This window comes from Galeopterus variegatus, unplaced genomic scaffold, assembly GCF_000696425.1.
Source record: "Galeopterus variegatus unplaced genomic scaffold, G_variegatus-3.0.2 Scaffold1455, whole genome shotgun sequence".
Taxonomy (NCBI): Eukaryota; Metazoa; Chordata; class Mammalia; order Dermoptera; family Cynocephalidae; genus Galeopterus; species Galeopterus variegatus.
In genome coordinates, this window is record NW_007727566.1 from 264598 (window position 1) to 292298 (window position 27701).

The 27701-nt window shown below is 33.9% G+C and overlaps 2 protein-coding genes across 4 annotated transcripts in view; one reads left to right on the forward strand and one right to left on the reverse strand.

Moving 5' to 3' along the window:
* Window positions 1–16514, forward strand: part of AP1AR (adaptor-related protein complex 1 associated regulatory protein) — a 34938-nt gene extending 18424 nt beyond the window's left edge. Inside the window, exons 3-10 of one of the 2 annotated variants that reach the window (XM_008577141.1) lie at window positions 2201–2227; window positions 4193–4218; window positions 7345–7441; window positions 8653–8751; window positions 10629–10687; window positions 11374–11447; window positions 12237–12365; window positions 14629–16514. In XM_008577141.1, coding sequence (XP_008575363.1) covers window positions 2201–2227; window positions 4193–4218; window positions 7345–7441; window positions 8653–8751; window positions 10629–10687; window positions 11374–11447; window positions 12237–12365; window positions 14629–14894 — 777 coding nt within the window. In that variant the 3' untranslated portion in view covers window positions 14895–16514. The remainder of the gene's footprint in view (window positions 1–2200; window positions 2228–4192; window positions 4219–7344; window positions 7442–8652; window positions 8752–10628; window positions 10688–11373; window positions 11448–12236; window positions 12366–14628) is intronic. The other variant, XM_008577142.1, reaches the window with a different exon arrangement.
* A 4072-nt stretch (window positions 16515–20586) lies between these two features.
* TIFA (TRAF-interacting protein with forkhead-associated domain) overlaps window positions 20587–27701 on the reverse strand; it is a 7782-nt gene continuing 667 nt past the window's right edge. For both annotated transcript variants that reach the window (XM_008577139.1, XM_008577140.1), the window contains exon 2: window positions 20587–21429. In XM_008577139.1, the coding sequence (XP_008575361.1) occupies window positions 20854–21408 (555 nt within the window). In that variant the 5' untranslated portion in view covers window positions 21409–21429 and the 3' untranslated portion in view covers window positions 20587–20853. The remainder of the gene's footprint in view (window positions 21430–27701) is intronic.

Genomic DNA, 27701 nt, shown 5'->3' on the forward strand with positions numbered 1-27701 from the left:
CCAAGTTTGTTTTTGTTTTTTGTTTGTTTGTTTTCACCCTACACAATTCAAGGTGAGAATGCTTTTCTATCAGTAGTAGTGGCTCACTAATGCAGTGGTTATAGCAGCAGAAGGTTGGCCTGCCCCAGCAGGGAGGTGTAGCAGAATCAAAGCAGCAAGTTGATGTTAAGGCCCTCCACAACAGAATTACTGAGTCACTTTTTCTTTGTATGTAAAACATAGTAGAATCTATTATTCAGTCTCTGCTGTGAAGCAGCCACTCTACCATACAGTTTAGGAATGTTATTGCACATAATTTTTACTATAATACTATTGTAAACAAGCAATAGGTACCCTATTTTATGGATGAGAAATCAGAGGCTTAGACAAGTGGAGAAATTTGGCTATATTACACAACATACAAGTGACAGAACCTAAATTCCAGTCCAAAACTGCTGGCTCCAAAGCTTGAACACTACACTTCACTGCCTTCTATATTAGATAAGACAGCACGTAAAGCAAGAATTAGTTTTTTAAAAAATCACAAACTATTATAAAAAATAATTTAAAGATAATAATTTTGAATAGTTATGTCATCTCCTTAGAGAGATTCTTTTATTTTCTGAACCTTTTGATTTCATTGTTTCCTCGATCTTTAAACAGAACAATATTAACAATAAAATACTTTTTTCTTTCTTTCAATTGGTTATTTATCAAATTATTTATACTTAAAATACAAATATTTTAATAATAAAATTTAATAGTAATGACTTTCATTAGGTTATTTGACCTACTAGAATTCATTACATTATTATCAAATTATTTACATTACTCTCTCTAGAAAGACATTGTATTTGGGGATGGTGACTACCATTTAATAGATTTTCAGTAAATAATTTTATGAATAAGTAGATGACTAAAAATAAACACTTAAAGAAATTCTTATTGGGATGTCTTTTTAGTCCCGGTTTCTTTAGTAATTTTCCTTTCATGACATTAGATAATCTGTTCTGAACTCAAATGAAGTGGAAAATTCTGGTAGTGGATTTAAAATACCCATATGAAATATTTAATTCAGGTGACAGTTTTAGTTCTGATTTATGTAGAAAATTGTCGTAATTCTCCTTTTTGATTTTCATATAAAGTCATAAATAAAAATAATGTAATCTTACCTTGGCCATTTTGTAGAACTGTTGAATATATCAAATGATATCATGTATAAAAGTCACTTGACTTAAGTATCTTAGAAATATAAAGATATGTATATTATTGAAGTTTTCTAAAATTTTAATTGCATGGAGTATTGGAATAATCAATCACAATGTCCAGTACAAAATAAAAAAATATAACACAATGGAGAAGAAACAGGAAAACAGAAAAATGTGACTCATAGATAAGGGTAAAACGGAAAAGGGAAACTGATTCTGACATGACACAGATGTTGGAATTAGACTTTAAAGCAACTATTGTAAATATGTTAAGACTTAAAGAAAAATAAGGCATAGAAATGAAAAGAGAGAAATTCAGTGGAGAAATTAAGACTATAAAAAAAGAACCATGTGGAAATTCTTTGTCCAGAAAGTATTTATAAAACATTTAAAAATAACCGGATGGGTTTAACAGCATATTTGAGAGTTTAAAAAAAAAAGTCTCAATTAGTTTGGTAATAAATCAATAGAAATATCTAATCATCAGAACAGAGATAAAAATTAAGGAAAAATGAACAGAATATCAGTAAACCGTGGAACAATATATAGTGATCAATCATATCAATAAGAGACTTAGAAGGGGAGATAGAAACAAGGAGAAAAACATTTAAGAAATAATGACATTTTTCCTAATTTGGTGAAAAACAATTTCACAGTTTCAAGAGACTAAATGAACCAAAGAAAGATAAATACAAATAAAACCACACACACAGCATAATCAAATTCCCAAGAGTCAAAGACAAAGAACAAATGTTTAAAGGATCCAGAGAAAAACAACAGATTGCACATAGGGAATGGAACATCTGACCATACAAAAGCCTTGACAAATTTTAAAGTGTTTGGTTCATAAAGAGGATGTTATCTCACCACATTGTAATTATGTTAGAAAATAATAACAAAAAGATTATTTCAATTTTAAGGTATATTATTTTTAAATTGAAAAAAGTAACATACTTTCTTTTTAGATATGTATCTTAGACAAATATCCTAACAATTATTTTCTTGTTCTTCAGTTTGAGAATCTAGTAGACAGTGATGAGGTAAGTATTGTAGTAGTGCAAAACCCATATTTGTTATCCTCATTAATCATCTCATTAGTTCTAATAATTAATTATTTTTTTAATTTTATTTTATTTTTGGTTTTAGAATTTTTACTCTGGTTTTCATTTTTACTTTTTAGTCTTTTCTGTGTCATTTCCTATTTTTACTAATTTTAGCAAAAAATTCAGAATTTTCTACTGTATAATATTTAAAGTACTATATATACACACACACGCGTGCACACATATACAGGTTTTTAATCATTCTGTAGAACTCAAAGAACCTCAAAGAAGGGATATTTCTAACCTCTTGCCATTAGGTAGGTAAAATACATCAACTGTAGAGTACACTTATTCTTTAACCATAGTTTTTTCATGGATTTCTGAGGGTTTATCCCAGCATCACACTGCTTTTCAGAAGAAGTTGTGGTTTCATGTGTTTTCCTAAGGTGCTTTTTGTTTGGTTGGTTGGTTTGAGGGTTTTTTTGTTTGTTTTTGTTTTTGCTAACTAATCTTCTCTCTCAAGTCACATTTTGTGTTTGGTTTAGTTGAATATCATCTCATTTTGTGATGCTATTTTCTAAATTAATTTGGACAATTTGGAATTTTATTCCTGCTTTTAACTTAGTCATATATTTTAACTGTCAGATGTGAGTAGTTTAAATGTGTAAGAAACATGCATAAACCTGTCTTGAAAATATTTATGGTTTACCGTAGAGGAAAAAATTATAGGTAATTTCATTGCCCTGTAAAAGAAAACAGAGACAGTCAGTTCTCATAATCTGTTGTAATAACTATGTTCTATAAAGTTGCTGTGAATGCTGAATTTGTGAATACACAAACATTATTCCCAGGGGACATAAAGGGGTTAGGTTCCTGCAAGCCTCTAGTTACAACATTTTCATCACCCAATCAGTATATAACCTTGTTTTCTGTATGCTTTTTTTTTTTTTTTTTTGTCTTTTTCCGTGTCCAGCAACGGATCGCAACCCTCAGTGTTGCCCCCGTACCGGACCGGGGACCGGCAACGGGATTGCAACCCTCGGTGTTGCTCCTGCGCCTCGCTCAGCCAGTGAGCGGGAACCGGTCAGTATGTGGGATCCGAACCCTCGGGCGGGAGCGCCGCCGCGCTTCCCAAGCGGCGCACTTATCCAGTGCGCCACCGGGCCAGCCCCACTGTATGCTTTTTTTTAAAGACACTTTAACATATATTGTTGATTTATTTTCATTTAACTCATGGCCAACAGCATTAACCAATGCCTGAATGAAGCTTATCTAACATACATATTTTCTCCATAAGGCACATTGTGCCCTTTTTGTGCTTAACAGCACTAGGTAGCACTTCAATACTACCCTTGGGAGTCATTTTAAACAGAAAATCACCAACAAAGGCACAAAAATGCAAACAACATGGCACTAAATAGACTATAAAAAGGGCACTGTTTTATAATAAGAGAACTGAAATAAGAATTCTGAGTGTCACTTGTTCAACCTCAGCTGGGAATGTGTGGTGTTGGTCAACTCAAATTTTTGGATGCTATGTTCATATCAAGAATGACTGAGAAAGGGTAGGGAATATTGATTGGGGGGTTACCAATACATTTTAGTGATTAGGCAAATTTGCAAATAATGGAATCTGTGAATAATAAGAATCAACTATCAATGGTGAGGACCTGGAGAATATCATTCTGACCCCAAAAGTTGATTTAATATATAAAAAATATTTGTTAGAAAAGATTAAGAAATGTCCAGCAAAAGTATGTTATATTATTAAGCTAGATAGTAAACTAAATTTGGCCTTTGAGAAATAGTAAAATTTTAAAGCTTTTTATTTCAAACACTTTTAAAATGAAATTTATTTTTTATGGTAAAAATAAAGTAGAAAATATTTTTAAGTGAAAATTGTATTGGCATGCCTTAAATAGAATTCAGCTAGTGAAATTTCTTTGTTTAATTTTTGTACAGGGGGAGAGCCCAGGAAGCAATCATAGGTAAGGCTTTTTTTTTTACAAAAAGTCAAAAATTTCTATGTGAACTGTACTACAGCAGCTAAGAATTCAGGCTCTGTCATTTGCTTGCTTTGAGACATTAAGCAATTTATGTTTCAGAACCTTAGTTTTCTCTTTCTATGAGATTGAGGCAAATGACATACATCTCAAAAGATGGCTTTGAACATTAAAGAATATAATGTATATAAGTGCCTGGGTGCTTTCCTATTGAACATAAGTTGTTATGTGTTTTTCAGTTTTCTTAAAACCATATAATATTGATAAATACATTTCTTTTAAGTTTTTAAACTTTATTTCCCTTTTCTTTCCTAATGACATTCCTAAACTTGTTCTACTACTCAAAAGTTTTTTTACATGTTTGGTAGTAACTAGAATCTTGATATTATTATTTATTTAAGCAGCCTTTTTGTATTTTATTAAAATTACATGGACTATTTTTTAAAAAGTGTGGCTTTTAACTCAAAAGATAGTTCTTAATATTAAGAAAGTATTTTTAATACATATGTTTCATATTTTGAATGTATGTTCCTTACTTTAAAAATGTTTAGTAAACATTTTTATTAGGCAACTATCATGTACCAGGCACTGTGCTAGACACTAGGATTAAAAAAAAAAAAAAGACATGTTCTCTGCATTAGAAGAAAGAACATCTGGTCTGGGAGATAAATCTCAAAGTTGACTGATTTCCATTTGAGGTGAGAAAAAGCAATTTAATAGCAGTTATAGAACATGTTTGGAAACCCTGGAGAACAGGCCCTTTGCCCAAAATGTGTATGGGAAGGTGTGTCTAAGAAGACTTCTGTAAGGGATTCACACCTGGGTTGATCCCTGAAGGGATGGTTAGTGGTAACTCTCCAGGCAGAAGAGGAGAACATTCCAGAGAGAAGAAATTGCATGAGCACAGTGAGAGAATTGTTTGGAAAGGGGCACAAGGAAACTGGGGATGGGTGATGAAAATGTTCTGTATCAGCCTTGGGTGGAGACTACATGAGTATATACAATGTCAAAACTGTACGGACTGAACATTTAAAAATCTGTATTTTATTTTATTTAATTTATACCTCAAAAAAATATATATATATATCCCTAGGCAGAAGTTAGAGCTAGAAAAACAGAAGACATTACCTTATACATGGCTAGTTAATCATGATAGTTAGCAAGACCACCTACCTGAGGGGGGTTTGGAGGAGAAGAGGGGGTGGTTGGAGCATGGTGAGAGAGCAGTGGTCTGAGGATTGAACAGGCAGACACTCAAAGAGTAGTCTGAAGATGACAAGGAGTAGTCAGCAAAAAGAAGCAGGAGAACATGGGAAACCAAGGGAGGAGGTAGAGACAGATAGATGGGCTGGAAGGAGTGGTCAATACTGTCACATGAAACTGTAGTAATAAGATAGGACTTAAATTGACTACTGTATTTGACAGTGAAGAAGCCACTTTGCTAACCTTTTGATAAGCTTTGCTAGAGTTATCAGAGTGACGGAAGAAGAGGTGGACTGTAGTGAGTTTATGAGTGCATGGGAAGAGCTGCACAGTAGTTAAGAGCAAGGAGCTAGACTACCTAAGTTCAAATTCTAGCTTTTCCACATGCTGTGTGACTTATCTGGATATGCTCCTAGTCTCTTTGTCTCATTTTCCTCATATGTATAATCTCTATCTGCCTTGTAGGGTTGTTGGGAGGATTAAAATTAGTTAATGTATGTAAAGTACTTAGAAAAGAGACTGGCACATAATAAGTGCTAGATGTGCTAATAACTGTTGATATTCAGTACATTTAATTTCAGGAATTTTGACTGAAAAGGGGAAGGAGAAAGGGAGGAGTAGCTAGAGGTAGATTCAGGTCAAATGAAGGTTTTTCCTCCTTCCTGTCATCTTCCTTATGGAAGATAGGTGAAAACAGACAAAAGGAATAGGTTAAAGATAAAAAGGAGGGGCTAATAGCTGGAGCAAGGTCCCAGAGAATTCTCTGGAGTGGGGGAGGAGCAGGAGTATCACTGGTGAATGAATCCAGAGTGTGAGTGTAGTAGATGACCTTGAACAAGTTGAGGAACACTGCCTTTTCAGAGGATGCAGGGAAGAGTTGGGGGATATACTTAAGTGGGAGAGTGGCAAGAAGTTGAGGAAATTCATATTGATACTCTGCATTTCTCAAAGTGGAGTAAAATTGTCTTTTAAGAGAAAAAAAGTTTGAGTAAGAAACTTAAGGAGTATGTTGAAGTAGTTAGTGTAGGATGTGAGGTGGAATTGACCATGGGTAGGTAAAAGGACTATTGCTGGGGGCTGAGGGCCAAATTGATAGTGGATTTTCTCTAGCAGCCCACAGCAAAAAGGGCTAATCATGAAAATGACCCACATTTAGAATGTGAGCAAGTAAACTGAATGAATATGGCATAGTAGTAGGAGTGCAAGAAGGTGAGAATGTTGGTAAGGAAGTAATTCACATCTGCTGAAGTGAGGCCAGGAGATGATTGGGATACAAAGACGGGGAGAAAAGAGAAGGATCCTGGTGTCTGGGGAGGCTAGAGTGATTGAGCAGGATAAATAGGAGGATTAAGAGTTCCAGAATGGTATAGGGATAAGATCAGGCTGTAGTATACTGAAGGTTACATTCTGTGATGAACATTTTAGGATATGGTCTGGGGTTTATTCCCGTAGGTTAGATGGCTGAAGCAGAGCCAGAGTGAGGGTAAATAAAGTTCATATTTCTTAAAAGATGGTTATAATGCTAAAAAATACTCTGATAATATATCATCTTATTCACTTAGATGAAGGTACTTGAAAATGTTTGTAGAAAAGTGGAATTAAAGTTAATACGAATCTTTCCATGAACTGTTTGAAGTACTCTCATAGAACCGAAAGATAATATGAATCTTTCCATGAACTTTTTGAAATACCCTGGTATATGAGAATACAGCAAGTGTTAGAATGTGTACTTTTTACCCTTAACAATTGAAGTTGTAGTATCAAATTGCTTTAATACAGTTTTAACAGCAGAGTTCCAGACTTTCACTGGCTTTATGAGTATTTTATTTGGACTAAGACTCATTAGGAATTTTTTTGTTTTTGTTTTTTCCTTTTCTTTCTTTTCCCCCTCCTTTTTTTTTTCTCTAGGCCTCTTACTGAGGAAGAAATTGTTGACCTAAGAGAAAGGCATTATGATTCTATTGCTGAAAAACAGAAAGATCTTGATAAGAAAATTCAAAAAGAGGTAAGTAGTCTTTTAGGTTGCTTAAATATATGTTATCATAAAGCCTCATTTATAGGGAGAGTTGTCATTAAATAATAAATATATTGCATATAGTCATTGGACCTATATTTAAATATATACAGATGAAAATGATTTACAAGTAAAAAAATTATTCCAGCCTATTATAATTTTTTTTAGCTTGGTTTAATTTATCAGAAATCATATGCTGCCAAAAAATGAAGATAGTACGTTTTTTAAAAAATAATTTCTTAATTCACAAAGTTAGGAACTCTGGCAAGAATATGCACCTTTGTGTTTAAAACCAACTTTTAAAAAAAAAATTACTCTGTTTCACAATAAGTGGCTTTTTTAACTGTTTTTGTTTGTCTTGGATTTGTTTACAGTGAACTAAGTACTTCTAACAATCATAAATGTTTTGTTTATTTAATGTACTTATAGAAGAGGCCTGTAGTTATAGTTTTGCTATCACTAAACTAAATGGAATTAGTCATATTCCATTATACATTTAAAAATAGTCTGTTTAGTACGAATTAGTTATTTCAAAAAGCATCAATATAAGTGACATAATAGATGCTGATATTAGTCTAAAGAACAAAATTGTGTTGAAATTTAATTTGTAAGTTAGCTTCGACGTGCAGTAGATATCACTAAAGCAGTTTGTATGCTATTATGACTCTCAAGAACATAAATTTTAAAGTAATTTTTAAATAACTGGATAGTAATAAAATTAAGGAGACATGTTGCATCTTTGTTAATTAGATGGAGAGACATGAATTTTGTGCAAAGTAAGTTCACTTTGGTAGTAAGTGAACTATATTGGTATGATTGGTATAGTTTTAACAATCTTAGACTTAGGAGGGTCAAAACCATTCAGCTAGTCAGAATGATAGGTGTTGGAATGATTGCTGAGAATGAAGATCATTAAATAGTCTAAAGAAATTAACAGTTCTGTATTTATACAAATTAGATGCTATTGCTTCAGAACTCAATTTCTAAATAATTCTGTAATGTTTTTTATATCATTTGGGTTATTTTGTAAAAGGAGAAATTGAAACGAGCAATCACAAAAATTTCAATTCTGTTATGCATTGTAGAGATCAATTATTTTTTTAATAATTTATTTTTTATTTTATAAATAGAAGCATTTTATTTTTAGGGCAGTTAGACAGGTTCTGATTTTTGTTAATCCTTATCGTTTTGTTCATGTACAGTTAGCCTTACAAGAAGAGAAGTTAAGACTAGAAGAAGAAGCTTTATACGCTGCACAGCGTGAAGCAGCCAGGGCAGCAAAGCAGCGAAAGCTCTTGGAGGTGAGGGGAAAAGACCCCGACATATATTAGGGTTGCTTTTCTCCTTATTTTCTCTGACAAATCTTAGTTGGGACTTTTTTTTCCCCCTAGAATCAAGGGCTTCTTGTTTAACAATGAATGTATTTATGCATATGTTCTTGGGAATTTTAAGGGCAAATTAGTTAATTAGTCAATTTAACAGCTAGAAATAACATCAAATTATATGCTTGATACTGAATGCTGTTTAGCTTTAGACTAGCAGAAGGTAATTCCTGTTTATCCTAAAGATGAATTTTAGTGGTCCAAAATTTAGTATTCTTTTGGAAAAATAAATATACTCTTTGAGAGAAAACATTCCAAAACTAGCTCTGAAATATAATTTCCAAAGTATCTTGTAGTGTTTTGTGAGTTGTGTTTTTGGTTTTTTTTAAATAATTTCTGAAACTGCTGGAATTTCTTGTACTTCCGAGTATCAGATAAGCTATGCAATTTTGCCCCATAGGGATATTGTTTATTTCTCTTCTTTATTCTTGTGTACTTAGAAGATTAGGAGTTTGGGTCTTGAGAAATCTTTAGTATGTTGGCAGGGAAGGCAGCAGGTTTACCATATCTTAACCATGTCAGATAGTAATATGGTATTACCATAATATTTAACAGCTATAAATAACTGATATTTTTGGAATCCTTTCTAAGCTTCAGAAACTATTCTAAGTAGTTTACGTGTTTTACCAAGTTTAATCCTCACGACAATTTTAGGAGATAATGTAGTGTTTTTAATCCCCGTTATGTTTTATAACTTGCTTGAGATCCTACAGCTAATAAAATGGCAGAGCCAGAGTTCAAGCACAGCAGTGCTAAGACAGTGTCCTGCTTAGTATCTGCCTTGATATTTTGCCTATGTGGATTCACTACTGTAGTGTTAATTGGAGTAGTAGATCACGTTACATAATAAAACTTAGAGAAACTGAAAAATCATGTCTATTATATTGCAATGTGATTTCTACCTGAACTGTGTCCTTTCTCTTTCTCTCTCTTTTTTTTTAGTAAGTTCTAAATAGTGGAAAAGTTTAAAAATTAACTTTCATCTTCTAAGAAATAAAAGTATTTTTCTGGTTATAGTATAGGCACTCTTTTTACTTATAAAATTCTCTACTGTCTCCTTTTAAAGACTAAATGCATTCATATGCAGCTCTATCTGGATGATTTCTAGGGTTCACTGAATTTTTCCTTCCCCGGCTAAATATTTGATATAGGAACACATTAAAGTTTATACAGCATACACTGACACACAGACATACACAGACACCTACCAATTCATTTAATTTTTATAATAACTCTGAGTTTGCTGGGTCAGTAATACAGCCATCTATAATTTAGAGGTGAAGAAACAAAAGATAAAGGCCATGTGGGGATATACAGCTAATAACTGTCTTCTAAATTCTATCAGTCAGTTGCTTTTATTTTTTCTGAGTCAATTCAGCCAGGTCTTATAAATTGTTTTATTATTATGTATTTCACCCAAAATAGAACTTCATATACTGTTTTAATTATTTCTTTCCTGCCCCTTATCCTTTCAGTTATTAGGAATTCCTTAAGTGTACTAAAAATGTTGAGAATACCAATATATATCTGTTTTACAAGTTTGTGTTATTTTTATGATACTATGAATGTTCTGGCCACTTATGGACTATATGCTGATAAATTGAGAAAAATTCTACCCGTAATTAAGAGGATATAGAAGTGAGTAATGATGACTTTAAGGAAAAAGACTTCAACAGAATAACTTTGTTGTGTTTTTTTAGAGCTAGAAGAAGCTTTTTTGGTGTTGCATGAGTAGTTTTAAAAAACATACTTTTACAAGAGTGATTTTGATTTTGTATTACGTTATGTTTCCAAAGCAAGAAGGGCAGAGAGTTGTGCAGCGATATCGTCCTTCCAACCATGGAGAATATCAAAGGTAAATAGTGAGACAATTTCTTCCTCCCTTTGTAGTAGAAAATTTTATTTCCAAGTAGAGAACACTTTACCTCAGGATGTTTGTATACTTATTCATGTTTACGTATTCCCTAAAAATTATTGCTTCTCAAAGACACTGTCTTGGAAGAATACTGAGAACATTTGTTTTCTTTAAGTTGGAATGTGATCATCATTTGTTTAAATTGATTTTATTGCATTTTTGAGAGTGGTCACATTTTCCATATAGAAAGAGATTCAATAGCTGAATGCTTTTGGGTAAGTTGCTTATACTTTAGTTGTTTGTGTTTTTTCTTAGATACTCTGTTTTTTTTTTGTAATAAAGTTTATGTGTGATCATTTTTTGGAAGAGACATTTTAATGTCACATTTCCACAAGTATCCCTACTCATTCATGCTTCATTATTACAAATTGTAAAGTTGGACTCATAGCTAAGCTTTAGAGGTTTGACCTCAGGATTAACCAGAATCTTATTATTTTCAGTTTTGTGCTAGCGTTATGAAAATTAAGACCTATTTTCATTAGGTTATTCTAATTGTAGAGCAATTATGAATTTGTGCAAGATAAGTATTCAAACCAAAATGCTGTCATTAACTTAAATATTTGTTATGTTGCATCTACTATGTATCTGCATGAGTATATGAAAAAGTTACTTCACTTTTATTACAGTTCAGGACCAGAAGACGACTTTGAATCCTGTTTGAGAAATATAAAGTCACAGTATGAAGTTTTTCGAAGTAGTAGTAAGTCTTTTAAAATATTCTCTGTACATTTTAAGTTTACTTTATGGCACATTAAACGGATATTTTTGGATATCCTAGCTCTGTTTTTATAGAAGAACTTCCTGTCTTTCAATTTCTATTGCCCAGAGAGGTCAATTAACTAGTCATTAATTATACGATATCATCTTTCCTTTTTGAAAAGAAGTTAGAGCAAAGAAAAATCTCAAGCTGTTTCTGTAGGTACATATAGAGAATTCAGCTCTCCTCTTTCCATTTCTATTCTGATTCCACCACTCCCCTTCCCAAAAACAAGAAAGGGAAGGTGGGAGGAAATGATACAAAAGTGTACTTATTTTACTTATTACAAATTGATTTATAAGATTAAAATATTTCTTCAGGTTTCAGAAGTCAAAACTCCTATGCTTCCCAGTAATGGAAGCATAGTAGTAGTAGTTCCTTTTGAAAATACAGGCTACTTTTTATTTGGTTTATCTTTTTTGTTTGTTTGATCTTTGTCCCCCTTTGTAATTGACTGTTAGTTAACATTACCTAGAATTTGTCATATTTGAGATGTTTATAATTTATTTAAATTTGCGTGATTGCTATGCTTACATGGCAAAAAAAGAAAGAGAAAGGAAAAAAAAGCTCTTATACTATTCCTAACAGAAACTTACCAATGTAATGATTTCAAGAATTCTTTCTTGTGAAGTTAAAGGAATAGTAACATTTAGAGAGAGACATTTGTTGCAAAAGAAAATGGCTGTTGTGGTAAAAGAGTAGACTTTTAATTGTATTTAATATATATTCTAGGACTTTCATCAGATGCCACAGTTTTAACACCAAATACAGAAAGCAGTTGTGATTTAATGACCAAAACTAAATCAACTAGTGGAAATGATGACAGCACATCCTTAGATCTAGAATGGGAAGATGAAGAAGGTATTTCATAATTCTCAATTTTACCTTAAAAGTTTAATATGTGTTGATTGATACAAATCTACCTTAGTATTTTACTTGATTTATTTATTTATTTATTTATTTTTTTTGTCTTTTGTCTTGATTTAAACTTAAATAAATGCAAGACCTTGAAAAATCATATAAAAATTTCTTAGCCTATTAATTGTATTAGTGATTATCATTTGTTGATGAACTGTTTAGAAAGTTGCCTCATTTTTAATGTTTCTTAAGATTTAGAAAATGTTAATTTTGTACTTTAAGGGTTTTGTAAACCAGCCCTATGACTTAATATGAAGGATTACTGCCCCCTTGTGGGCAATCTAATTGCAAAAATGAATTAACATTTAATTCATTATAAATTAGTAATTTAATTAGTAGCATTTTGGATAGAACAAAAACTCATATATCAGTTTGAATTTTCTTATGTCTTCAGAGCTGTAGTACTTCAGGTAGATTACTTAATCTCTCTAAACCATGGTTTGTTCATCATAAAAAGGGAATATTAAACTTAATAATTTTTCACTGTTGTATATTTAGGGTCTAAAAATGCCTGACATGTAATAGACAATCAATAAATATTTGAACAAATTAATGGATGAGTGTTGGTAGGATTTAATAATATATATAAAACACCCTGTAGAGGGTGTGGCATATATCAAGTACTCAAAATTGTATCTGAAATGTTTATTTTTTTAAAAAAGCTATTTCATTGAATAAGGCCCAAGTTTTTATTTTAAGAAATAAGCAATCTAAAAAGGAAGACTTAATTATAGAATACAAAACTTTAAGAAAAATAGTAAGCATTAAATATTTTATAGAATATTGAGATGGAGAATGGACTTTAGATATCCTCTAGTGCAGCTGTTTATCAACAAAGAGACAGATACACGGGGAACTTCAATGATTGCTTTGTTACATCTTCTCACTTCGTGACATCTTCTCAGCTGAACACCATTTCCCTGATCCTGTACTTAATGTTATTACATAGTGGATCCCAATCATCAGACTTTAAATTTATTCTGATTTTAGCATCTCATTCAATTTGAACTAAAGCCTTTCAGATCTGTTAATTACTGGTTCTGTCATCCACACTACCAGATTTATAGATAATATGACTTTCTAGGTCATTATTCAAGTTATTCATGGAATTATTAAACTAGACCAGGTAGAGAACGGTGCCCACTGGACAGAAATCTGCTTCTAGGTTGATGTACAATCCAGCTTTCTTTAGACAGAAATTCACAGAAACAAATCCACAAAATAATATTAGTATCCAGCTCATATTTTTATCTTGTCTATAAAAATAACTCGCTTTACTGGGTTGAGTCTTCGTGATTTTTCAGGAATAGCAGATAACTGTGATGCAGATTTAAGAGGTTTTTTTGGTACTGTGGGATCTAATTCTTTAAGGTCAGAAAACGAAATTATTGAATATATCTAGGGATATTGTTATAAATCTCTTTGCCAATCTTGGATTTTAATTCTGTTACCAAAGTTGATTCTATACTTACAAATTCACATTTCCGTCCTCTCTCCCTTCCTTCTGACAATAAAATAACATTATTTTTTCCTTCTACGATTTTGACACTTTCACTTTACCAGTTTCTTTCTGTTCAGAATTAGACCTAGAACAATTTCCTGCATGACCTTACTGAAATCATTTATCTGTCTGCCTCAGTTTCCTCAACGGTAGAATGGGAAAAATGGCAGTACTATATTTAACTTCGTAGAATTATTGAAGATTAAATCAGTTAACATATGTAAAGTGCATTTAGCATTAACTGCAACCTAGTAAGTGCTGGAAAAGAATATGTTGTTATTATTATCATTAGAGTGATTGTCATTCTCTGGGAAATTATATTATCATCAGGCTAGGAAAGGACCTTAACAGACATGCTGATTTGACCATGTGAGATTAATAGCAATTGAAATCCTTCATTTGTTCTGTTTTATTTATGGCTCATTAGAAATTTTATCTTATCAGATGACCAGTTTTGCATCAAAAATGCCCTTTGGTGAATAGTAATATTTATTTTTATCTAAGGCATACTTTAGGATTAGACCCCAACAATTTCTCTTAAGAAGTTCTCCATGAAACTGGCTCTTTAAGTTAATTCACAAATCAATTCTGATAGTTAAATAAAAACTGTATTGTTAAACTGGGAAGTCTTTCCAGTATGGAAAGTCAATACAGTATGACTTTTTATCCTCACTTAAGTCTCTAAAAATTCTGTTCAAATGATAGGAATGAATAGAATGCTTCCCATGAGAGAACGTTCCAAAACAGAGGAAGACATTCTCCGAGCAGCACTTAAGTATAGCAGCAAGAAGTCTGCAAGTAATCCTACATCAGCCTCTGATGATTCCAATGGGCTAGAGTGGGAGAATGATTTTGTTAGTGCTGAAATGGATGATAATGGCAATTCTGAGTATTCTGGATTTGTAAATCCTGTATTAGAACTGTCTGATTCTGGCATAAAGCAATCTGATGCAGATCAACAGACTAGATAGGGTAAAATTGCGTAACCCTGTTTATCAGTTATGACCAAATGTTAAAAACCAACTAGAATGTATAAATTGTTTTGTAAGGGGGAGGTAAGAAACCATGTTGTAAATGCTTATTGTATTAGAAAGAAGTAAGAATGATAGGATAAATTTGATTTGCTTCAGAATTAAGTGCAATTTCATCATCTGCCTTCTGCTTTTCAAGACCAATTTAATAGTTTTATCATGTTACCAGTTACATTTAGCTCTTTTCTTTATAGCATTCCTGTTTACTGTTGCAGATTTTCACTTAAAAAAATTTTTATTAATTTTATTTCAAATGCTTTATTAAGTCTGTTTCATTGTCTATTTGTGAAAATATTAAGGCTTTTTCTTGTTAATTCTCAGCAGATGTGAAAGGAGCATAAAGAGATTGTCAGATTCAGATTTACAGTAGTGTTCCCTTTTGCAGCATTATTTACTTCTATGATTTCTTTGAATTTTATTATCTAATAGTAAGCACAATTAATTTGAGTAGGTGAGTCTCAGAAATCAAGTATCAATTTCTCTCTATACTTATTATATATCCTAAGGTGATAATGTTGATTCAGTCTGAACAAAGGATAATATAATAAAAATAAGCTTTCAGAGTTTAGACATTTCAAGTTGATGATAATCAAAAATAATATTTAAGAAAATATATATATATTTAGGCTTTTCACTTTATTTTACATGCTACTATATTGACTTTAACTTAATTGACATTAAGTTTTTAGGTGTCATTATTTTTTTTTAATTCTATATTTCCAAGGAATGAGCTTAGAAAAAGTTTATAAAGAACATATTCTCTGCATGATTTAAGAAAGGAAAGCCTAAAAAAGTAATACGGGTATTTCAAAGTGGATAAAAATCCTTTCTGGTGTGAAAGGCTCCATTAATTTTATTGAGCTTTCCTTTGCCTTGTAAGTACAAGGTGCTTTAATAGGATGGAACTAAGTATTTCAATATGTATAACTGCATTTTATGATAGACAATTCTTCTTTTTCCTAAAGTTTACATATCAATATAAAAGGCCAGAGATATAAAACACTCTCTAATTGCTTTCCTTGATTTTGCTGAGGATCAAGTATGAGTTTAGTAAGCAAACTATTTTTGGCTTTTCCTTGGTGTTTTTTCTTTTCTTTTTTTTGCAACTATAATAGTGCATGTTCTCAAAAATATAGGAAGGTCCAGATATAAATAGTAACTTAAAGTTCTTACCGCACTTAAAAAAAAATAAATCATGTGGCCCTTTCAATATTTGAACTGCTAGGCAATGACATCTGTAGTCTTACCTCCTTTTTTATTTCATAGAAATAAATATGACACTTTAAATATGTGAATATAATACATTAGGTAATGCTATTATTTATGTTTCTCTTTACATGATTTAATTTGTAGCTATGTCATTGAAAATAATTTAAAGGTAATCTATATTCACATTGCCTGTGTTAATGCTTTGTAAAGTTTGTATACATCAGATGTATATTTTTGGTTTGGCATAAGCTACTATTGTAATTTTTCTTGGCTTTTTGTTCATAGAGAATTTTTTGAAGGAATGGTAACTTCTCAAGGATTGTGAATAAACATTTTTACATTTAAAGGTAATAAATTATTTGATTATTACTGGTTTTACTCCATAGACATGCAAGTATTCTAACTTCTGAATTGTAATTATTTTATTAAACCTGATACGAAGACAAAAAGGAGTGAATTAGGAAAGCAAGATGGAACTAAACTTGAAAATGTGTTTTAACTGCTAGGAAAAATAATATTAATTTTTTGCTTTACTTATTAAAAAAACACTAGCAATAACTTATTTATTCAGCAAATATTGGAGACTCTACTGTGTCTGGTAGGGTGTTAGGGACATAGCAGAAAAAGACATACAAGGTCCCTGCTCTTTTGCTTACCATTCTGGTGAGAGACACACACAATAATAAGTAAACATATGAGTAAGAAAATCACAGATCACAGGAAATATACAAGACGATAGGACAGAGGGTATCTGGAGCCAGTTGACCACGTTTGATAGGTCAGGAAAATCCTCTGTGAGGAGATATTTGAACTAAGACTTAATTATTGAGCAGGAACCAATTAGGTTAAGAAAAAGCCTAGTGACGCATGTTATAAGGAAAGGGAATGGCAAGTACAGAGTTCCTGGGGTGGGAAATAGTCCACCGTGCTCTGCAAATAAAAAGACCACTGGGACTGAAGCATCATGAGTGAGGGGGAAGAGTGGTATGAGACGATATTGGAGGGGTAGTTAGGAGCCAGCTCATGCAAGCCCTTACGCCATGGTTAAGAATGAATTTTGTTTGATGTGTACAAGGAAGCCACTGACATTTTTTGTAAGCCAGGATGTACAGTTTCAAAAGACTACTGTAATTGCTATATAGAGAATGGGTTGTAAGAGGGCAAGAGTAGATGTACACTACCCTCAAGGGGACATGGTGTTGCTTGAGTTTATAATGGCTATAGAAATGCAGAGCACATTTATTTTAGAGGTAGAATCAACACTGGCAGGGATTAATGCACCCTTCTACTTAAAGAGCCCAAGAAAAAAATCAATTTCCTGTGACAAATGATTCCTTAAGATGTGTACTGAAAGTTTCACAACTTAGCTGTAGTACCTTGTATCAAACATCAGTATTTTTGTTTGCCCCCACTCCACCACATTGTGGCCATTTTTTGAGAAAATGCTTTTTCTGTCCACATGCAGCCATTATATAATGAAACCACCTTACCTGAGAATTGATTGGTATAGAGGTGGACACCTGACCCAAGCCAACCCTTCCCTGGAACTAGAATTGGGAGTGATCAATAACATGTAAAACTTGGGAGCTAAGTTGGTAGCTATGCGCCACCACGTGGAGTGAGGAACAAATGGAGAATGGAGCCAATACGCATTGAGGGGCAGAGCTAGAGGCATTTGACTCCTGCCTTGAGTCTGCTGCATTCCATCCTTGGGTTCTGTGAGATACTCCAGCTTCCCTCTAACAATGTAGGTGGCTCTGGTAGAGATTCTATACTTTGTAATCAAAACAATCCTAATACTAACCTATTGCTTCTTTGTTACCTATCAGAGTCAGGCCATGGAAAGTGTTTGTTCTTTGGAGAACAAAGATAAGTTAGTATTTAGCAACCCGCTCTCTCTTTTGCCAATCTTTTAAGAAAAGAAAAAGAAAAAATTAAAGTTAATATTTCTCAGGTTGAACAAAACTGTTTCCAGGATATACATTAGGAGAAATCATTAACTATTTTATATGAACATGAGTTTTTTCTGGCCCTAAATATCACCTAACACATTGTTTAGGTTTCATGAATTCCTTTAATATTAAAACTTTGTAGGCCCCACCCACAACCAGACAAACAATAGAGCATGCCCAGGGTCCTGAGCCTGGGGACGTGGGCTCCTGCCCCTGCCTGCAAGAACTTCTTAGAATGTATTTATTAGCCACATGTGTTTCTTTCGCGTGTGTGACTTGTCTGCTCATGTCCTTCAAATTTTTGTTAAGAATTTTCTAATTCATTTTTAAGAGTTCTTTATGCATTAAGGATATTAATCCTTGTGTGTTAAATCTGTTCCCTTATCAATTGACTTTAAATTCTGTTTATGATGTTTTCCTTCATTTGTATGTTAAGAAAACAATTTTCTATCTAAACATTAAATGAAAATTTTAAAAACTAATTTATTAATTCATCCGTCAACCTCAAAGAAAAGGAACAAAAGTGAAAAAGTCTTCCAAAATAGTCATAATGATAGTATGTGCATATTAAAATATATAATACTTTACTCATAGAAAGCCTTTACCATGAGACTACTGTATTTACACTGTAAACAATTCTAACAAGCTGAGTGATCTAGTTTGTAAATCCATATCAAACAGGAAGCTATAATCCTAGAAAAAGATAGTATAGTAAAGGCAATTGATTGACAGTAGCAAGAAGTGAGAGTAAACCACCTTAGGTAAAGGAGACTATATTGTTTTCTATTTGCTGCTGTAATAAATAACTGCAATTTAGTGGCTCATAACAACACAAATTCATCATCTTAAAAGTTCTGTAGGTTAGAAGTCAAACACGGATCTCACTGGACTAAAATCAAGTGTCCTCAGGACTTCCTTCCTTTCTGGAGGTTTCTTTGCCTTTCCCAACTTCTGGTTGTCCAATGCATGTTTTTCAACTTTAAGAGGCTGCCTGCATTTCTTGGCTCATGGCCTTCTTCCTCCACCTTTGAAGGCAGTAACAACAGGTCAAGTCCTTGTCACATTTCATCACTCTGACATCTTGTTCTGCCTCTCTTCCACTTTTAAGGACCTATGATTAATTGGGCCCACCCAGGTAATCCAAAATCATCTAATTTAAGGTCAACCAATTAGCAACCTTAATTCCATCTGCAGCCTTAATTTCTCTTTGCCATGTAACAACATATTCACAGGTTCTGGAGATAGCACCTGGACATCTGGACATGTTTGGGTGGGCCATCAATCTGCCTACCACAGGGAGTAAGCAGGAAAACTTGATATAGGAACTTAAATAGTCATTCCAGCCATTTTATATAGGGACAAATATTTCAATCTGCCTGAACAGTCCCAGGGCTGGGGAGTGGAGGTAAAGGTGCTGGATGTCACATTCTATAGTCCAGGTCCATTTTATTTAGGTAGCCCAGCTCCCTACTGTCCACAACCAGTCTGGTCTTCTTACTCATATTTTTCACTTCAAAAGAGAGTCCCTGAGCTGCTAAACTTTTTAAACAGCTACAGAAAAAACTGAACTCAGGAAACCTGTCAAGAAAAAGTTTAATAGGGTTTACATTCTCTTGGTAAGAGCCTGGACAGTTTATAAAAAAAAAATATTTTAGAAAGGTTGTTAAAGAAATATGATTACCTTTTTTTTTTTTTTTTCCCCTAAAATGGACCTCTTATTGCAGGAAGAGTTTCATTTACCTAGAAAATTATATAGAGACCCTCACTTCCTGGTAACACTAGAATTTAACTTAATTGAATGGTTACCATTCTCATTTATTTATTTAACATTCACTACCTAGTTAAAATGAGTTGAATAAGGATCTTTTAAATAAAGACATTTTTAAGCTAAAATTCTAGAAAGATTTAAGCATTTATTATAAATGCTCACATATATTTACTGATATAGAGTAGCCTAAGAACAGTTCTTTCCCGTCCTTGGGAAGAGTTTCAAAGAAAATGGTTGGGGAATTAAAACTTGACATTATTGTGTTCATGGATGCTGTTAAAAATTTGAATTCATGAAACTTAAAAATTGTATATAGTATTTAAAACTCAGACTTCAAATTTGGTAATAATAATTTTAAACTTAACATAGTGGTTCTTTTAAATGTTTAAATACTGGTTTTAGATGCTGAATATAGACAAGGAGAACTGTCATCTTAGGAATAAACACTATAATTTTACAGCAAGTCAAGGTTATTATTTCTCAAGTCCATGTTAAAACCACAATGATGCACAAACACAACTCTAGAATGCATTCCAGTAATCTGGTACTACAAGTACTAGCAGGCCACAATCGCCTTGAACCTTGACCTTAAAAACAAATGGCTGCTTTGAAATGACGTGACCAAACCAAGAGATGGTTCCTTAGGAAAAGAAAACATAGGATGAAAATCAAGCAGAAAAATAATAAGCTTATTCTGAGAACATTATTTCATCACAAAGGATATCTTTTATACATTAACACTCACAGAAGTACACTTAAAATAACTCTAAATAGACCCAGGAATACAATAGGTGACTAAGTTGATGACTAACATAATTTACAGACTTCAAAATGATGATACCAAATCCCAAATCTGACAGCATAACAGATGACTATAATATACTACACTAATAAACCCTTAATAAGTAGTGTTTATTAAATGTTTCCAAAGCTCTTCATCCTTCATGTTTCTCCTCTTAGACCTCTGTGTTCACAATTCATTTTCATCCATTTCTATAGGAGAAGTGTTTTGTGTGGAACAGTATGAATAACTGCCGTACTCAGGTATGGGCTTATGTGGTGGCCAGTCGTTTTCTTCCAAGAGTGATCTTGGAGACAAAATAAATTGAGTCTCAAAAAATTCCAATGACTCTCCATCTTCTTTCTCCATCAGGAACTGATACTCACCAAATCTCACTATGCACTTGTATGGCAGGTCCATTTTATTTAGGTAGCCCAGCTCTCTACTGTCCACAATCAGACTGGTCTTCTTACTCATATTTTTAATTTCAAAAGAGAGAACTGAGCTGCCAAACTTCTTAAACAGCTGCAGAGAAAACTGAACTCGGGAAACCTGTTTGTCCTGAAAAGTATAATGACAGGTGGAATTTCGGCCAAATTTCACTACTTCGCTGGAGGAGAGTTTTTCTCTGTTACAAAACTTTATTGATTGAAATATTCCATTTCGCAACTGGGTAGGATGGTAAACAGTCATATGGAGACAAGTTACCGTCTCTTCTGTGTCTGCATCATCGAAACTGGACATGATATGCACCAGAAGACCCACCTGCAACAATTAAACCACCAAGTTAGTTCATGCCTATACTTAAAGCACTGAGAACTTCAGTTCGGATATTTTGATGAAAATCTTCTGATAAGTGACATATTTAGACTTCAAGAAAATAATACACAGAACACTTTCAGTTAACTAGTAGATATGTAAAATCTTACAGCCCTATGAGAACCACATATCTCTGAGAACCTTTTACTATCTCTTTACTTATTCATTTCTAGTTTGACTATAGCCATACATGTAATCTGGACAATAACAAGGAATGGTTATTGACAATAAAGTGGTTTTTGTTAAAGCATAAGGAAACCTCAGTTCCTTTCTCATTTAAATAGAGTGACTTGAGCCCAGAGAAAATATGACAGCTGTGCTTTAAAAAGAAAATCAGGAAATAAAGAATCCCTTTGGTTTGAATACCTTCAAAGGATATACACATAAAGAATAGCTATAGTTTATTAACTATTATAATTAGATGTATTATGAATTGTGAAATCTGTTTAATAAATTTAAAAGTTATAAACAAGTAATTTCAACATTTATCCTTTATGTCCTCACTCAAATTTCTAGTAGGTAAATGATTAAAAATAGTAAATGCTTTAAATGGTTATTTCATTCTGTAATTTTAAAATTTAGATATTACATAATTAAAAAAAATAAGTCTCTACAAGGTAGTTCTAAATATCATAGTCTGCACTGGTACTGAATTATTTATTTTTGTCAGTGTTTCCTAATGACTGGATGGACAAACTGTCACTAACCACAAGTAGCACAGTCTAACTGCTGTTAACCACATCCCTCTAGAGCAGATGGCCCAAGTTGCCCTCCACCTACACTTCACTGCATATGTCTCTGATAATCAATCAATGGAGTATTTAAAGTAGTATAACAGGGTAGGAGAATTAGTTACTAAAATTTTATGAAGTTATTTTGCAGGGAACTGTCATTTAAAAACTAATATAATTTAAAATGATTACATGCACATAACTTAAAAATTCAAACAGTAAAAAAGGATTTTTTAAAAAGTCTCTTCCCCTACCCTAACCTTTGTCTTTCTCTTCTAGAGGCAACCAGCAAATAACTATGCATGCACTCACATACCTGTTTCTCCAGAAAGAGAAAAAAAATTCTTACACAAATCAGAACATACTGTATTTAGTTCTGGACCTTGCACTTTTCAACTGATCTTTTTTCATATCCATGCACATGAATATACTTCATTTTTTAACAGCTTTATAGAATTCCTTAATCTAGTGTGGTGATAAGCTACACCAATAAACAGATGCTGAATGACTCATTTGCTTGTGCTACTGCTCTCTATGTGCTTATACTGATTTGGGGTTTGGGGATCAATAGTCTTTATTTTTTATTCATTTATTTATTTTTATTATACATACATGTGGGGTACAACATTGATTTTCAATAATCAGGTAGAATGTGTGGTGATTAGATCAGTATAGATAGCTTATTCATCATTACAATATGCAATCATTCTTTGTGTCTGTTGACCAATTCCTCATTAGCCCCCCTCCCTCTATCCCTCCGCTCCCCTTTTCCACCTCTAGTTTTCTAAAAGTTCAATGTATTACTATGATTGTTGTCTCTTTCTGTCTCTTTTTATTGTTCATTTGTTTATTTATGGATTCAGCTCCCAGTTATAAGTGAGAACATGTGGTATTTCTCTTTCTATACCTGGGTTGTTTCACTTAGGATAATTTTTTCCAGGCTTATCCACATTGTTGCAAATGGTAGAATTTCATTCTTTTTTACACAAATCAATAAATGTGATACACCACATCAACAAAGTGAAGAAGAAAAACCATATGATCATCTCAATAGATGCAGAAAAAGCATTTGACAAAATTCAACAGTACTTCATGATAAAGACTCTCAACAAAATAGTTATAGAGGGAAGGTTTCTCAACATAATAAAAGCCATGTATGATAGACCCACTGCCAATATCATCCTGAATGGGGAAAAGCTGAAAGCTTTCCCCTTAAGATGAGCTACTCAGTAGTTTTAAGAGAGGTTGATTTGAAGTTTTATCGTTTTTTGTATGCCATCTATATTAGATGTTGGTATCAAAATTGTACTGGTTTAAAAAAAAAAACCGTAATGCTTCCCTTTCCCTTTCTGTGTTTGCTGCTATTTACTTTTACTTTTAAAATATACTCTTCTGTTTTAAAAGTTATGCTACTCAAAATCAAACTCTTAAATTATTCAGTTATTCACAAATAACATAGCTAAGCAAAGTTTCTTTTTTATTGATTTGGAAATACATATTTAATTTTAAACTTACTTTTGTAATAGATTTTTTGGACATTCTTAACATCATATTGCATGACATCACATGCCAAGCAGACATCACATACCCAGCTATAAGCAGAAAAAGTGAAAGCAACCCTCAGAATCTTGGGCCAGGAGTGGTAAAAATTACTAAGAAACCAAAGCCAACAAGAATTAACATATAATGGATCAAACTGGTTAATCCATCATACACTGTGATTTGAAGAGACTTTTTAATTTGATAATAAAGTCTCATTATTCAAGAAGCGGATAGCTACAAAGAGAATAATTATAACAAGTCATGAGGTGATGCAATTTACAATTGACAAGAAAAGAATTATCTGTTAACAAGTAAAAAGCCTAAATAAGAAGAGCAAGAATCCATTGGTGATCTCCAGCCTTGTCTAGGATACACTGCAATCATTCTAGTTCATTCTTGAACTCTGGACAATAATAGTTCCAAAAGGAGAACTGAATTAAAAACCAAGCCATATTCTGGATATAAACAGTCCTTAAGTAACACTCAGATTTTGTATGCTTTATTTAATTCATTAGTTTATAATTCAGTCTTTTGAGCATATCCACCACCAAGAAGAGTTTGCTCCATATAGGCTCTTATGCCTGGTACCAAGGGCAGATGCGCCATCCACTGCAAGAGATAAAAACTTATAAACCAGTGGTTATGAGTCAGTGTGAATCAGTTCTCAGGGTTTGATGAACCTCTGGGTCCACAATTATGACTCTCTCCAACAAAGTAGATTGTACTACTGTGAGATATTTGCTGCCTCCCACTCCCAGGCCTATCCTTACTGATTCTAAGCCTTTAGAATGACAATCCACTCCACTAACAACCATACCAATGAAACATAGACGTGACCCGTGAAGGTGCTTCCAAGCAGAAGCTTTAAAAGCCACTTTGTAACTCTGCCTTCCCTCTTTCTCTTGCCACAACATCATTTCCCAAAAGGAGCAGCTCAGCTTGCATCCCAGAGGAAAGTGCTGAAGACATACATAAAATACATATAATATCAGCAAGAAAATCAACCCATCTTCTTGTAAGCCACTGAGATTTCTGAGTCATCTGTTACTGTACCATAACATAGTTTGAGCTGACAAATGCATTCACCTGTCGAATGAAAGTATAATATGACAGCAAACCCCAAAAGAAAAGGCTACTACTTACTATACAAGGGTACTTCAAAAACTTCATGGAAAAATGGAGTTAAAAGGTAATTATGAATCTTTCCATGAACTTTTTGAAGACCCCTCACATGTCTCTCATGTGCCAGGCACAATGCTAAGCCCTTTACATCTACCACTATCTAATCTTTAAAATAACTCTATGAATCACCACTTCACAGAGCTGGATCTCGGAGGGTTGAAATAAATATACCAGGTCACAAATCCAGTGTCAAAGGCAGGATTCAAACTCTAATGCCTCCTTTCTTAACCATTACAGACAATGCCTCTCTGGTTACCAGTTACTTCACAGACTAGCAGTTCACCTGCAGAGAAGGGGGCCATAGGAGTGTGTGTGCTACAAACCAGCAAGACACCAAGCTAGAATCCAGTGGTGGGGAGGGAAATTCTCTGTTAATACCGCCGCATAGGAGGAACAGGCTCTGAAGTACCAGGTTACTGTGAATATCAGTTATTCTTAAGCCTGGGTGTATAAATATTAGCATGGACCTAGTACCCACTAGTAACTGTGGCAGGTTGTTTGGGGAGCACTAAAGTTGAATAAATCATGGTCACTGAAATCAAGGAACTTAGAAACGATCCATTTGTTAAGGCCCAGAGCCACAATGTCACTCTACAAAGTGGCCTGAATCCCTAGCATTTCAGAATGGTCAATAGAAAAATAACTAAAATAATAAAATTAGTGGATTAAAAAGAATCGCTGGTGTGTAGGTGCTCAAAACAGCTTTTCAAAATCTGTTCATCATAAATTGTCACAGAAACAGAACAGTGAGCTTATTTAGTGGTAACATTGGTTACCTCTGGAGAGGAAAACTGGGGCCCAGGGAAGGAAGGAGACTTATTTTTCAACACACACTTTCTACCTTTGGAATTATATACCATGTGTACTTAATGCCTATTCAAATATTTAACAAACATTTTCTTTTTTTTTTTCCTTTTTTTTTGTCTTTTTTCGTGTCCGGCCACGGACCGCAACCCTCAGTGTTGCGCCCGTACCGGACCAGGACCGGCAACGGGATCGCAACCCTAGGTGCTGCGCCCGCCCCTCGCTCAGCCAGTGAGCGGAACCGGTCTGTATGTGGGATCCGAACCCTCGGCGGGAGCGCTGCCGCACTCCCAAGCGGCGCACTGTAGCAGTGCGCCACCGGGCCAGCCCTTAACAAACATTTTCTTTACAGAATCACAAACCATTTAATTTTTATGGAATTGAGTGGAATGGGAGATTAGCAAAGTAATGAAAGTGGTAAATTCTGTGATATCTGACATCAACAAGTTGTAAAACACTGTTGATGTGTGACAAACAGTAATATTTGTTAACAAAGGAACTACAATAGAAATACTATAAATATTTGTTTAGATATTTATTTAGATATTTACATATTTCTATATTTCTAAATATATAATTATAATATAATTAAATAATATTTATATAATTTATTTTATAATTTATCTAAATATATTTAGAAATATAGAAATAAAAACAAACTCTGCTATTAGGATCTTTATCAGCAAAAGCATAATACTGAAGGTATGGGCACTGCATTGAGTGTCAGTAGGAGAGTCAGAACCTCTCCTGTACTAGACACCAGGAAGTATACACTTCCCTGGGAGTCTTAGAGCTGGGAAGAGAAGGATTAGATTCAGAGGAAAGCTTCTGATGCCTCTCAAGGGAAAGAAGAATGGATATGTGTAAAGGTATTACATGCATAACCACCATCTCCGCCTGCCACACGTGGGCACTACCTCAACTCCAAGGTCATGCAAAATCCAGTGAGGAGACATACTACCCTCACCTTGCAGATGGGTGTTTGGCCTTCAGATGTCATTAACAAAAAAATATACAGAAATACTTTTGCTAAAAGAAGCCAGATGTCCAAGCACTTCAGCAGCAAGTTTGGCACCCCTGGGTGGTCATGCATGCCAACAACGTTTCTCATGCTTTAACAGTGTGTTTTTTAAAATTAGGTTGATTGTAACAATGGAGCTTGTTCTGGATGATGTGTTAGTAAAGGTACTCCTCTAAAAGGTATCCCCCTCCCCAAGTTCCCCCTATTGATATTATCAAGAGAGAGTATGTCTTTAGGTGTTTGCAAGTAGGAAGTTTCTGTTTTTATCAAAGGCTTTTTTCCGTGATAAAAAGCAAACACGGAGCTAATAGCAGGGGAGAGAAACTTTAAGTACAGCAAAAGACAAAGTTCTCCTCCTACCTAACCCCCCAAACGGTTATCACCCTGCAACGTGGCTTTGAAAACATCTGTGAACTCTACTGTTAAGCAGAGCTGTGAGCCACAGTGCATAAGTAGCATTCTTTCGTCGTTCAGCAGAATCAGTATTTACTAAAGCCACAGGTCTTGCAGGAGTGGTGAAAACCAAACAGAGTAGGAGAAAAACCTTGGGAAAGCTCAGATGTGCACAGTCCCAGTTCTCGGTGGCTGCGGACATCCGCTGAGGTTCACTGTGGATTTTGGTTTCCAGAGGGTTTGGGAGATTACTCCTCCCAATGTGAAACCTTGGTAAAGTCCCAGAAAACAACGGATTAGGGCATTTTCCTAATAAATCAGACAGGAGCAAGGAGGCAGGTCTAAATGAACCCTGAGCAGAGGAATTCGGCTCACCAGGGAGCCCAAGGCCCTGCAGAAAGATCTCGCTCGGCACACGAGGGTGTGGGGCGGTGGGGGTTGCGGAGGTGGGGGGGGGGGGGGCCCCGCGCAACGGCTCTGGGGGCCACCCTGCAAAAATAGCATTCTAGATAGAAAAACCTTGCAGAGAACAGAAAAGAAAAAAG